General features: G+C 36.8%; 1 protein-coding gene across 5 annotated transcripts in view; it reads right to left on the bottom strand.

Moving 5' to 3' along the window:
• Positions 1-13,230, bottom strand: part of LOC139963987 (transforming growth factor beta receptor type 3-like) — a 63,460-nt gene that overhangs the window by 35,900 nt on the left and 14,330 nt on the right. For all 5 annotated transcript variants that reach the window (XM_071965265.1, XM_071965262.1, XM_071965266.1 and 2 more), the window contains exon 3: positions 4,627-4,949. In XM_071965265.1, the coding sequence (XP_071821366.1) occupies positions 4,627-4,949 (323 nt within the window). The remainder of the gene's footprint in view (positions 1-4,626; positions 4,950-13,230) is intronic.

Genomic DNA, 13,230 nt, shown 5'->3' with positions numbered 1-13,230 from the left:
ACTAGCCATATCCTTTATCCAAATTATCCAAGGAGTGAGAACTCTAAAAAGAATGCTAAGAAACTGAAAAATGATGAAAATTGCAAAAAATTAACACTCCCCTTGATCCAAACATCTATTCATGTACCAGCTGTATTGCCATCCCAATGTGGCACCTTTCACTGCAGATTTTGCAAGAATCAGCCAGCAATTATAGAAGCTTAGTAGACTTTTTGGAAAAGAGACAGACAGTTTCCCAGCAGTAGTATCATATAAGCTCTACCCACATTAGTGTGTTGAGCTAGTGGAATTTGGTCCCAACCGGAATTGTTTGGGCCCAGATGGTCCCAAAGTATTAAGGCCTACATGTTACAGCGATTAACCAACAACTGTATACCAAGTGTGGCCCAAATTGTTCCCAAAATATTGGGCCCAACTTATTTGGGCCCAAAGAATGTGTCCCAAAATGCATTTAAGGTAAAAACTAAAATTTGAGCTGTTGATGAACCACGGCTCACGTACAATAATTGGTCAGGGCGCTTGTAACTCCATAGCGACTAGTTGATCCATGACACATCACATACAAATCTGTCCAACAATAACAACAGACTTTGATGTAATCATATGTGTAATCATCATATGTGGGTGGTCAAGGGCTACAATGTTTATACATTGAGTTTGTACTGTTTACTGTTTACTGTACTGTTTAAACATAAACTACCAACCAACCTACGCTGTATTAATTGAGCTAATGATATACACATCAACAAGTAAATCAAAGTTGATATTTCAGGACGTTGTTGTCACCAGGGACAGCCAAGAGAATATACTACCAGTTCCTGCTATTCAACAGGATAATAACATAAAATTTGAAGTGTGTAAGGGCAGTTCTACCTTTCATGTCATGTCCTCATTTCTCATACTCATAAGAGCTGGTAACAACCAGACCAATCAAGGATACAAAACAAGGCAAACCCTACACACTACCTACACACTACCTACACACTACCTACACACTACCTACACACCACCTACACAGTACCTACACAGTACCCTCTCAGGACTTTTCTAGAAATTCCATCAAACCGACTGTAGTACATAGACGTTATATATGCAAACTACTACTCAAAATTGCACTAGAGAATAAACTACAATATCTTCGAGAGTTTCTCACCGACCGATGGGACCGCCATTACTAAGGACAGCTTTTAAAACTACACTAATCACTTTATTTGATAATACAAAATAATCTGTATGAAAATTAAAAAGTTTTCAATATTATCTACTTTTTTCCCTTCATTCATATGAAACTTGGCTGGTTTAAGTATTGTTGTGGAATTAAGACTATTTTATAGGTACAGTACGCTTACCAATTAGGCTATGAAGCCGGCTGTATACATCCTGACTGTCTGGACCCAACTCGATTCAAATTAGAATGTGGATAATCTTGGATTGTTATGCGGTGGTGTACTTATTCTTACATTATCCAGGCTTATCAATCGGGAGGTTTGGGTACAATCCCTAGCCTAGGCATAGTAAGGTGGGTTTAGCAATCTACCATTTTCCGGTCTGAAATGATTCTCTAAATTGAAAAGATTCCAAATTTGGGATAAAATGTTGAATTGGAAGCCACCCGATGTGAAAGTTGTGATCTATAAGCCCTTGTGGGCTTCTTCAACATTCGTGGTACTGTAGCTGTAACCGCCTGATTATTATGATCAATATTATGCCAGTTATTTTGGTCGCAATGGTTTCAGTCAGGTACTGGAGAAGTGACAATTCTTGACTACAACTGCCTGTAGTTTCCAACAGACGTATTACCATTGCAGGGAAATGATTGTGTGATATGAAAGAGCGTACGCCACTAACACACACAAAAAAAGAATGCACTTATTAGTCGTTCGTTTTCGCAAGTCACTTGTACAAAGTCTATGGGGTCTTGACAACTATGAGAAAACTTTGTCAGGACATCGGAGTGGAATCTTTTCAGTCTTATTCAGTGCTGGAGTTGTGCTGACGGCTTTAACGAAACCAAACAGCCAACTGGCTTAAGAGATTCCTTGCAGTTTCTTTTAAATAATTTTTAATTTAAAAACTTAAGACATTTAATCAGCAAATGTCTCACTCACCACCTATTATTGCATTTACAAGATTTTCTCAAGAGTCAAGAGTTTCTCATAAATTTGTTTATCACTGATGGAATACGTCTGTGATGCATCCTTCATCAGTAAGTTTGATATTTTGGGAAACCTACATGAAGTGTTTTCCTTCCTTTTTTTAATTCCCAAAAGCAATTTAGGATTATTGGAACAGCAAGCACAAATCATCTTTTATCTCTGTAGTGTTTAAATCTTGATTTTTATAGGATAAAATTGAATCACAACTCCCCATGTATCCCTTCCTTCCTATAATCACCCAATTTTTGACGTCTACCGCAACAGTTGTAGGTCTTATTTTCATATTCAATTCATATTCCATCATTCAATTTTCAAATAACCAGTGCTGTGGCTGAGTGGATAAAGGCGATGGCATTTGACGCAATAAGTCTTTAAGCAATCGGGAGGTTCCGGGTTCAATACCCGGCCGGGTCATTGTAATGTGGGTTTTACATCCAAGAGCAATCTACAGTTTTCCCATCTGAAATGACTTTCTAAAATTGAAAAAGATTCCAAAATTTGAGTTCAAGTGTTGAATTGGAAGCCACCTGACATATAAGTTGTAATCCATAAGCCCTTGCGGATTCTCCCACATTTGTGGTCGCCTAAGCTTCGTAAAAATAACTGTGTAACTGTGTAAAATATCTTCGCAAAAGTGTGTTCTAGTGTAGTAGGAGGCAGGTTAGAGAGGAGTTAAGTAAATGACTTGATAGTACATTAAACTCAGTATCAAATATCCCTCCACACCAGTAGCAATTTGTAGAAATTTACACACCACTGTACATATTGGAATATTTGAATAAGATCAAATATAGCTGTCGTCAGGTACTGTACACACTGGGCCTCAGATTTCTATAATATACATAATTTACATGGAAATCTATGTGTTTGAATTCAGAACAGGTGCTACGTACAGGAAATTCCACGAAATTAACGTTTCCACCCACTCAAGTCTTTGAGTATGATGAGAAAACATCACCTGAGCAAAGATAGTATTTGCTATATATCCATAATATGAGCATAAATGAAAATGTCAATGGCTTGAGAGCATACATCAAAAGGCTAGCGGTAAATACATGAATGCAAACAAAGAACAAAGAACAAATGACTCATTTGAGAATAAGGTTCTAACCTTCCAAATTACTTCGATTATATATCGATTAAATAAAACATTAAAGATATCTCTATGAGAGTGCATGAGAAGGAAATTGCATTTGAATTTTTAGGAAGAATTGTTAGGCTTGACTTTCAAGCATATTTGGCACCATTATACCAATGACACCCTAAATCACTTCAACAAGAACCTACAGTAACCCTATTCAACAGACATACCAAATTGAACAATCTACCCATAATTAAGCTACAGTAAACCCAAAACTTACTGGTTTGAGTATTAAGGTTTGAGTATTAAGGTTTGAGTATTAAGGTTTGATTATTAAGGAATGACACTTACCTGTCTCTTATACATATGCACTCTCATCTTCCTAGCTTACAACAATATTGAACATTCTTGCACTGCGCCCCCAATGACTCCTTCAAAGTCACCTTGCTCTTCCTTCCAAACCTACCCATATTCTACAGTATTTATTTACAGAGATTTCAAAACTGCTCTGAATATTTATATACATGTGACTAACTTACCTGTCTCTTCATTACTAAAGAGGGACCAGGTATCCTTTTTCAGAGATGTTTTGAAAATGAAAACACTTTTCACTCAATGAAGACCAAAAGAGAGTATACTATACTTTTCATTGTGTCATAACTTTCCACACATATATACAGCTTAAATTACATGTTTTCATTCAACCCTTCTGTCGGTATAAAGCATCCTTTCTTATTTTGAAAATATGTTGCAATCTGCCAACTGCAAGTGGCTAAAATGCTAAAAAACATGTTAACAGCACTCTGAAGTCTCTTGTTGGATCCCTCAATCTTTTGCAATAAAAATAGTGTGGATTGCTTGTCTAATATTAGCCTCACAATGTATTTATTAGTAATAGGATAGTCAAGAATTTTAAGTACAAAAGAAAATTGATTAAATACCAAACATAGGATAATTCCAAAACTTGCCAGATTTGGATATTTAGGTGTGACAAGCTTACCTGTCACCTCATAACCTCAGTACTCTCGTTCTACTGTGCCTAGAATGAACTGGTAACCTTTTAAGACTGTGCACCCTCCATGACCAAACAACTCTCGTCAATGATCTCTCTTCTCACACTACCACCCAGGCCTAGACATTCAATTTGAGCTCGGATTTTCCATCGTTTTCAGCTCGTTCGGAACTGGACTTTTCAAGGTCGTTTTTTTGTGTTTTTGAGGTAAGAATTACTATCTGAAGTTGTTGTGCACAAGGAGGAGGAGGTAGTGCCAGATGGAAAAGCAGTCGATGAAACCAGGCTACAGCGAGTAGACAAGTAAGTGCAGCATTAACTGCTGAAAGAACTAAGAACGGAGCAAAATATATCAAAAGCAACTGTAAATAACTTACCACAAATCTGAAGAGAGAAACATCAAAGTTTTCCAACGACAGAAGTTCCACCTCCCAAGTGACACTAACGTTTGAGTTCAGAACGATTACGAGCGTTCTTGTTTGAGTTCTCCCAGGATCTGGGTCGATATTTAGAAGAATGTTCGCCTGGGAAGACCCCCCAACAAGGGAGGATTTATAATTTATGACATGGACCTGTCTTAGCAGTCCCTTATAGTTTGTGACACACCCTCTATCGATGGCTACCTCCTCCCGATACGACGCTTGAAGAGACGCTGAATCGTATAACCGATGAATTTTGCACTTTGAGCTGTCAGTAAGCACTACAAGAGAGGGAGAGAGAGAAATAAATTGAAACAAAGAAATATAACTGACCTGTGCTGGATTTTCTAAGGATACAGACAACCTGAGTGAAACATGTGTAGACACTTTGGATGGTAAAATGAGAAGGAGGTCACTGACCGGATTTGACCGGTCACTGAAGGTGCACAGTGTTAAAAGATTACCAGGGCATACTAGACACGGTAGATTGCGGTGCTAAGGTTGTGGGGAGACAGGTAAGCGGGGAACGAAGTAAATACAGACAACTTGAGTGATTCATGAAGAGAGAAGCTGCCAGCTCAGTACTAGTAAGCGAAGGCACATGGAATTAGGGTAAATTATAAATAATATTAAACAATCCGACTATATCGACACAGCTGTTCCAGTAGGTTTAGACTTCAACTTTTAGGGGGTTCATTACAATTTTCCTCATGAAGCTTTTTGTTTGAGGAAATTTGATCATATTTTGTACCTTATAAAATGCAGCTGGCCACAGCAGAGTGAATGATGTCATATATCGCAGTTAACCTGACCTGAAAATGACATTGCTTTACTTTATAAAATATTTCACACATTTTGTTCACACAAGAAGTAATATTTGTACGAAAATTACATTTTGGGGAAATTCTAAAGTTATAGAGAACAACATTGGCAGCTAAGCAAACCTCCAAATATGTACCATATTTCACAAATATATCAACAGCAAGTTTAATAAAAGCCTTAGTTAATAAAGCTTCTGAGGGTAATTAAAGGTCCCTTCTGCCAGTCTAAATAAATTGCATTCAATCAACCACATTTATACTGAGTTGTTTTCCAGATCACAAATGTACATCTAACCTGGCATACATCTGTCAAGTTGTTTTCGAATATCCTTTTTGTTGTTTAAATTCTATTATCAGTTTGTTTTCCTTATCTATATATCATTATTATCTAACTTAGCATGCATCTGATTAAATTAGAAATGACAGCTTTAGGCTTGCAAAATTATCTCTCCCAAGCTGCTGTACACCTTGTATTGTACAGTATTGCATTACAATAGTGTTCATTCATACTTGGGACAAACAGCAAGTCAACCAAAACATCTGACATTGTTTGACTGCTGCTAATAATTCCACTGGGGTAAAGTTATCCATCACTTTAAATCCCATAAAGTAATATGTTTGTCCCACCAATATATTGTGCTTTCTTGTCATATTTTAGTATATATTCATACATGCCATAATCGCCCTAGTGGATTTGCACACTACTACACTACTTGTACTCATACTTATATGCTGTTGTATTCACACGACAAGTCTGTTGTACAAATGTCGTACAAGTTTTGCACAGTTCACAAAGTGTTTGCTAAGTTTCATCATTCCTGCCAGTGTGATCGTGATAGACTAAGTTAACAGCTGTGTCATCATGCATTATCTATCTTTGCCATTGTTCATAAACATGTACATGTTACCGACATAGGGACTGATCCCAACGGGGTGCACCCTCACTCCCTTTTCAACAACAACCATTTGAAACATTAAAAATAGTTATCAGTATACAACTCTCCCTTGTAAAAGAAATACGTTCGGCCATTGTCATTGCCCCAGTTGTTTGAACTTAAAATGACATGTGGAAAGTGAAAGATACTTTTTCGTTGAGTGCCTGGATGCTTGTAATGTTACTTTCAGGTCCCTATACTATAATTGCCAGCACTGTGTTGTACAAGTCTGTGATGTTTATGTGTATGTGTGTGTATTATATGTATCAGGTATACATGTACTGTATATACTCAACAAAGAGCTACCCGAAGATTGCAAATGAGGTGACAAAGGTGCAAACAATCACACACATACTCGTAAAAACAAATAGCAAACTACACTTGACAGGTTGCTTAGTACTAAGGACAAAGCCAAATAGGATGATAGTGACATATAATTAATGCTAATCCTTGAGAATAATGAGATACATAAAGTATGGTCTCTAGGTTAAATTACAAACATGGACACAGTTAGTAAAACAGTACTATCCAAACAACACCTGGATCAATTCACAAGTACATTGTACAGGTCGTCTGTGTTCTAAATGTACACGTACTAACGGTTGTGATATATACATGTACAGTACATCTTTGTTAACCATGGCCTACAAGTACAGTAGAGTACATCATTGTTAACCATGGCCTATAAGTATAGTACATCATTGTTAACCATGGCCTACAAGTATAGTACATCATTGTTGACCATGGCCTACACGTACAGTACATCATAGTTAACCATGGCCTACATACAGTACATCATTGTTGACCATGGCCTACAAGTATAGTGCATCTTTGTTAACCATGGCCTCCATGAAGAGTACATCTTTGTTAACCATGGCCTACAATTATAGACATCTTTGTTGACCATGGCCTACATGTACAATACATCTTTATTGACCATGGTCTACAGTTACAGTACATCTTTGTTCACCATGGTTAAAATTCTTTCTTGGGTATTTTACAAGTCCTCAAGGTCATCACTTTATTGCTCCCAATATTTAGCATTTTGCTATAAAAGCTGGCTTCAGGTGTACTAGCTAGCATGAAGGCTCTAAACATCAAGATTTTAACTGAGCAAAGACATAATTTCTATATATAGAAGGGTGACATCACAATTACAGATCATGCATTAATGTGCTTATTTTGCTCTCTACCAACTACACTATCTCGTTTTCTTACTTATAGAGGGCCTCAAAATTCAGGCTTTTGTACTGACTAATTGCTATTGGATTTCACTGCTTTTCAGCTAGTAGGCAGAAATAGGCACTTAACCTAGGTAGAATAAATCTGCTATGAAATTTAAATACAGTCTGTGTTCAAGTAGACACAGATTGCAAGTTTGGTAAATTGTTACGCTGTAAAACACAACGTGCTCACAAAATCATAACGCACGACCTGTAACAAATGTGTGTGTATCCCTTTATGCAATCGTATTACTGTATGTTGCCTGAGAATCAATAAATGTGCTCATGAAGCACATTCCCAGCATGATAATGTGATTGAGCAAACCGTGCTGTAGAACCACTGCACTAGAAAGTACAAGAACCAAGGCTATGACAGAGTTCAAGGTTACAACAACAGCCTACTGTAATATTGGGAGCACATGTACAGTATTTATATGTCTCAAGAAAATCACTGGACTGGATGAATATCAGCAAAGTTTTAATATTTGAAAAGCTCTGTACATTCAGCTGTGATTGAATAAATAATACCATGATGAAATGTGTCCATGCATCAAGAATTTGGAAAGAAATATTATCATCCCAAAAGCAGAATGATTGTATTTTGTGTCCTAGTTTTGATCAGTTGTTATTTGAGTTAAGACTAAAAACCAAACTCAAGGCTTAGGACAAACAAAGAGTTATATGTTGTCAGAGGGATAACCAGGGAAATATCTTTAAAGATTTGCCCTGAAATGGCTAACTGTATTATTCCACATATACTATAAGCTACCAAGATTGTATGACTTCAGTGGAGACCAGTATTTACAGAGAAGGTAAAGTGAATGTGAAGTTTATAACAATCATGTCTAACTTTGGGAACTTTGCACCAAACTTTACTGGTAGTACCTTTGGGTAATTTACAAAGCATCTCTGGTCAGCTATCAAAAGTGGTGTCCTGTGGAGGGGGAGGGGGGGTTGGGGGCAGGAAGATAGTACAGTCTGCAAATTCCTTTAATTTTTCTTTCAATCCAGAAGTGGATCAACAAAGGTGCACTGCTACAACCTTACCAACTTTTGTAGAGATTGGAGAGGTGTGAGAAGGAGTGAAGGAAATACGTCTCACAATGTGGTACCAGTATAATGAAGGCAGCTCATGTTGAAATGATTTCACTGTTTAGTTCATGAAACAGCAAAGAAGTGCATTCCTTCACAAATTGAGCAGGTGGGTGGTGCCCAGAGTGTGAGGTCCCAGTGCTAAAACGTTCCATGATGTAGTTAGGTAGATGGGAAAGTGCAGATGTGGAGTGGGAGACAGGTAAGAGAGGAGCGAAGTAAATCCTTTCTCAGATATCCTGAAAATTTGATCAAGTCAAAGTTCTACTGAAAACTGTCTAGGAATAATAATAATTTCTATTCAACCAAATTAACAAGGATGATGAACAGACTTACTGACTGACAAATGAAACAAGGGATTATCCCACACTGGTATTTCAGCTGCACAGCTGCTTTACCCTAATTTTTGTTGAGCAGGTTCACAGAGTTATAAAGCAGCTGCGTTCCATTTTTCCGTACATAATTCATTAAAAGGAGCTAATTTGTGGCGTTCAAAAAACAACAACAAAATGAAAATATACTTAAACACAGTACCAGGAGAGTACATACAAGATAATGAAGTGTGTGACAGGACAGGAGAGGGTAATTGCTTTACCTTGGTGTGTGAGTGCCTACGCTAGTCTATATACTAACTTGTGATATCGGAGTCATAGCTCAGTTGAGTTAACTGACTTGGTGCAGTAGAACATTTGTTATATAATTGCTTTTTTTTTAGTTCTCAAGATTGTAATATAATTCTTGGTCTCTTCCTATATATCTTCAACCTCAAAACTGTTTCTAAAAATATACTTTCCCTGAATCAAGAATGTATCACAGTAGGGTACATGGCTATAGGGTGGACTTAAAATATAAAAAAATCATGATAAACATATGACAGTTTAAGTATACAACTAGAAATTCAACAGATTTATTGCTTCCTTGCCCAGTGGTACAAATAATGTTGGTTATTGTTAACACTACAAAACATCAGATCAGATCAAGGACAGATCACTGGGACACTTGACTTTGGCCTTTCACCGACACCACTAGGGAAGGGTTTCTTGTACTCTCATACCTGTACAGTAGAAGCTGGACCTACTCTACATGTATACATACAAAGTGGAGTGTGGAGTGTTAGCTCAGTGGTTAACGCCGGTGCCTTTCAATCATAAGGTCCCCGGTTCGAGTCACTCCCAGATTAATGTATGTCGTCCAGTTACAGTGTTGTTGACAATTAACAATTCATAATTATGGACGTTAAATATGAATGTAAGAGACTGACTTCGGTCAGCTTGCGGCTTTGATAAGCCTATGAGGCTTCTTTGCGAGTTTCTGCTTGCAGGAGGATCTAATATACATACAAGTACAGTATAAGTTCATACAAGCTTGGAGATTGTATGAAGATTGGGGATCATGTTCACTAGGTTTTCACAGTCTTGTCCTTTGCCTTCCATGATGAAACTAACAATAGGATTCTTACAGTATATTGCAAGTAAAGCACATGAAAGTCTTTAACCAAGCTTCACTGTTGGAGTTATCATGCTTAGAAGGTCTTCAGAATGCCTTGGCCAGCTTTGCTAAATGCAAATGAACTTTGACCTAGGTACACGAAAACAAACTTGGGTATCTTGCACTTTCAATTTTAATTGGTAACTCTCTTGACCTCAAATGATAATTTAACTGCCAAGAAAACATAACAGGGTTCTTGTACTGTATTCACCAAGGTTGACGATTGGAGTTCATTTATCGGTTAGTCTCTGTATATTGAATTGTGTTCGACTTCAAAGCAAGGCATGGTGTATAAACACAGAGCTCATACTAATTTACTATGTCCAGACAGCATAACACAATTAAAAGTACCTGAGAAATTTCAAAGAAAGATGGAAAAAATAATGTTTATTTTAATAACATTAGTTCAACAAATGTTTTCAATAAGGCATGTTTCAAAGCAACATTGATTTTTCCCCACAGGACATAAAAACTTTTATGTCTTTTCACAATATGGATTCAAAGTTTGCAAATTGCTGGATGTAATTTTTAAGGGGCTAATTGTGTTTATATTCGTCCCATTCACTCGGAGGTTATCAAAACAAGTTACTAACTGGCTATATCTTTCCAGAAATAATACTGTACATGTGCCAGTTGAGCTGATGACAACAACAAACTAAGTGACAAATTTTAAACAAATTTTCATGGTCAAAGACATTTCTGTTTAAATAGCAAGAATTTCATCTTAGTAGTACAGTAAGTCAGGAATGGAACTTTTATGAAGTTTTAAAAGTAAGCTAGGGAGCCCTAATTTGAGGTTGATGTCATCTACTGTATGTACTATAGAATGTTAGAGGAAATATGTAACTTATATTGCAAGGGGTGTAATGTACAGTAATGTTAATAGGTTACTAGTTCATTCTAGGCACGGTAGAAACAAGAGTGCTGAGGTTGTGGGGAGACATGTAAGCGAGGAGCAAAGTAAATTATAAAAAACTCAAAGAAAGGAATGAGAATTAGGTGGCTTTGAATGTACAGGAAGCGAAAGGTCCACTTTAATAAGGGAAGATTTCATACGGAGAAAGTTATCAGAACCTATCAGAACAGGTCTACGCAATCTGTAACGTTTCTGCGGCCCCAGTATCCAGTACTTTCTGGGACACTTTAATTTAAAATTCTATTAAGCTATGTAAGCAACAAATTTGTCACTAAATCACCTTTATTTTTGTTACATCAAAATCTCAACATTTGTATCATGTGTATGAGACATGATACTACATTGTATACATGTACTGTAATAGCATGCACTTAAAAGACTACTCCTGGGCATCCTAAATCTTGTTTATCGAGTATTAAGCTACAATACTTGCTAATCATTAAACCCAGAACTACTGGTTGAAATCAAATTGCACTGAAAAACAAAAATAATGTTCAGCATTATTATTCCCCTGATACACTTTATCACTCTAGAGATTTAAATGACAAGCCTGTGATAATTCACTTTCTAGTTTTCACTAAAATTCCAAACAATTTTAAAATTGGATTGTCCTTGACATTGTACAGAAAGTTTACCTGAAGGTCAATTTCAACCAAAATAACTTTATATCTAGGCACTTGCTATATATTTGCTGGTTAGCAGTTCAGCAAATTGAAGTACCATTCAGGGATACCAGTATTATAGCATAGCATAATGCTACCCCAATAAATGGCAAATTTAATATCAATATTATATACAAAGTGTAAAGATGTAAATAGCAGATGTTTTTGGGAACACAGAAACCATAGCATTTCATAAGAGACAAGAGTTCAGAGCCTTCATTAAACTACTACACAAAATTTGGACACATAAAGTATTCCCTGCAATTAGTCTTCTAATTTAAGTATTTTGGATCTATTGTATATAAAACCATGAAGTCTAAAAACAGGGAAATAATGGGGGGGGGGGTGTTTAGACTTTAAAATGATGTCATCAAGTTTTATACTTGTCTTTTGTAGTTTCAACTAATCTTTTGTAGTGACTCCTGAAATTTAGTGCCCAAATTATAGACACTTGTATGAAAAGATAATTAGGAATATTCATTTTTAAGGTATTTTACATATGTTAGCAAGTGGCTACAAATGATATTAAAATTCTAGAATTGATGGACTTCTGGAATTTTTAATATAAAGTTAGGGTTTTACTCTGTGCCCAGTTCATAAGACCAATGAGAATTTAACGGTAAAATTAGATTATGAATTCAGGGCCAACAGGAAGGGAAACAAATCACAGGGTGAGTCAAATGCACAGACCTGTATATATACTACATACTTTACCTGCAGAAATAATGAAAAGTGTCACCTGTACCTGTACCACAGGGTATTGCCGATCAATGTGGCAAGACCGCATTTAATACATATATATGGTACATTAGGTTATTAACCTCATACAATCAACACACACAGAAGAGTATGCTATGCACTATCGTAGTGAAGAGACCTGTAAGAGAAACACCAGGTAAAATCTGGTACATTTTCTGTACAAGTCAATAATTGGTCAGATTTTGTCAGTCATATGGTAATGGTAGAATGAGAAGGAAGGGCAGTGACCGGGGGGTCCGGTCATAGAGGGCGCACAGTGTTATTATTTTACCAGGATTTTATAGGCACTGTAGAACGAGGTGCTAAGGTTGTGAGGAGACAGGTAAGCGAGGAGCGAAGTAAATAAAGCAACGATCAACTTTTTATTTATTGATTAAGCCAACTATTTAATATTACTGTTCTGTACTTGTGTCTGTGAGGATTGCAAAAATGATTTTGACCTGGACGTGAGTATTATAACAGATTCACACTCAATTTCCTGCTTTCAATCACTAACCGGTCAGGTGGTTGATTTGGCGAGGCTTTGTCCAATCATCCCAATATGTATGGCGGAAAAGGGCACAGTACTTCTATGTTTGAACTGTAACCAAGAGTCCAACTCCAACCTGGGACAACCTGTTTTACAAACAACAAAATGCGCACCCACTCAGACAATCCATTCATTTG

Source organism: Apostichopus japonicus, chromosome 22 (genome assembly GCF_037975245.1).
Source record: "Apostichopus japonicus isolate 1M-3 chromosome 22, ASM3797524v1, whole genome shotgun sequence".
Taxonomy (NCBI): Eukaryota; Metazoa; Echinodermata; class Holothuroidea; order Aspidochirotida; family Stichopodidae; genus Apostichopus; species Apostichopus japonicus.
The sequence above is the reverse complement of the archived record's forward strand: the minus strand, read 5'-3'. Positions and strand labels throughout refer to the sequence as shown.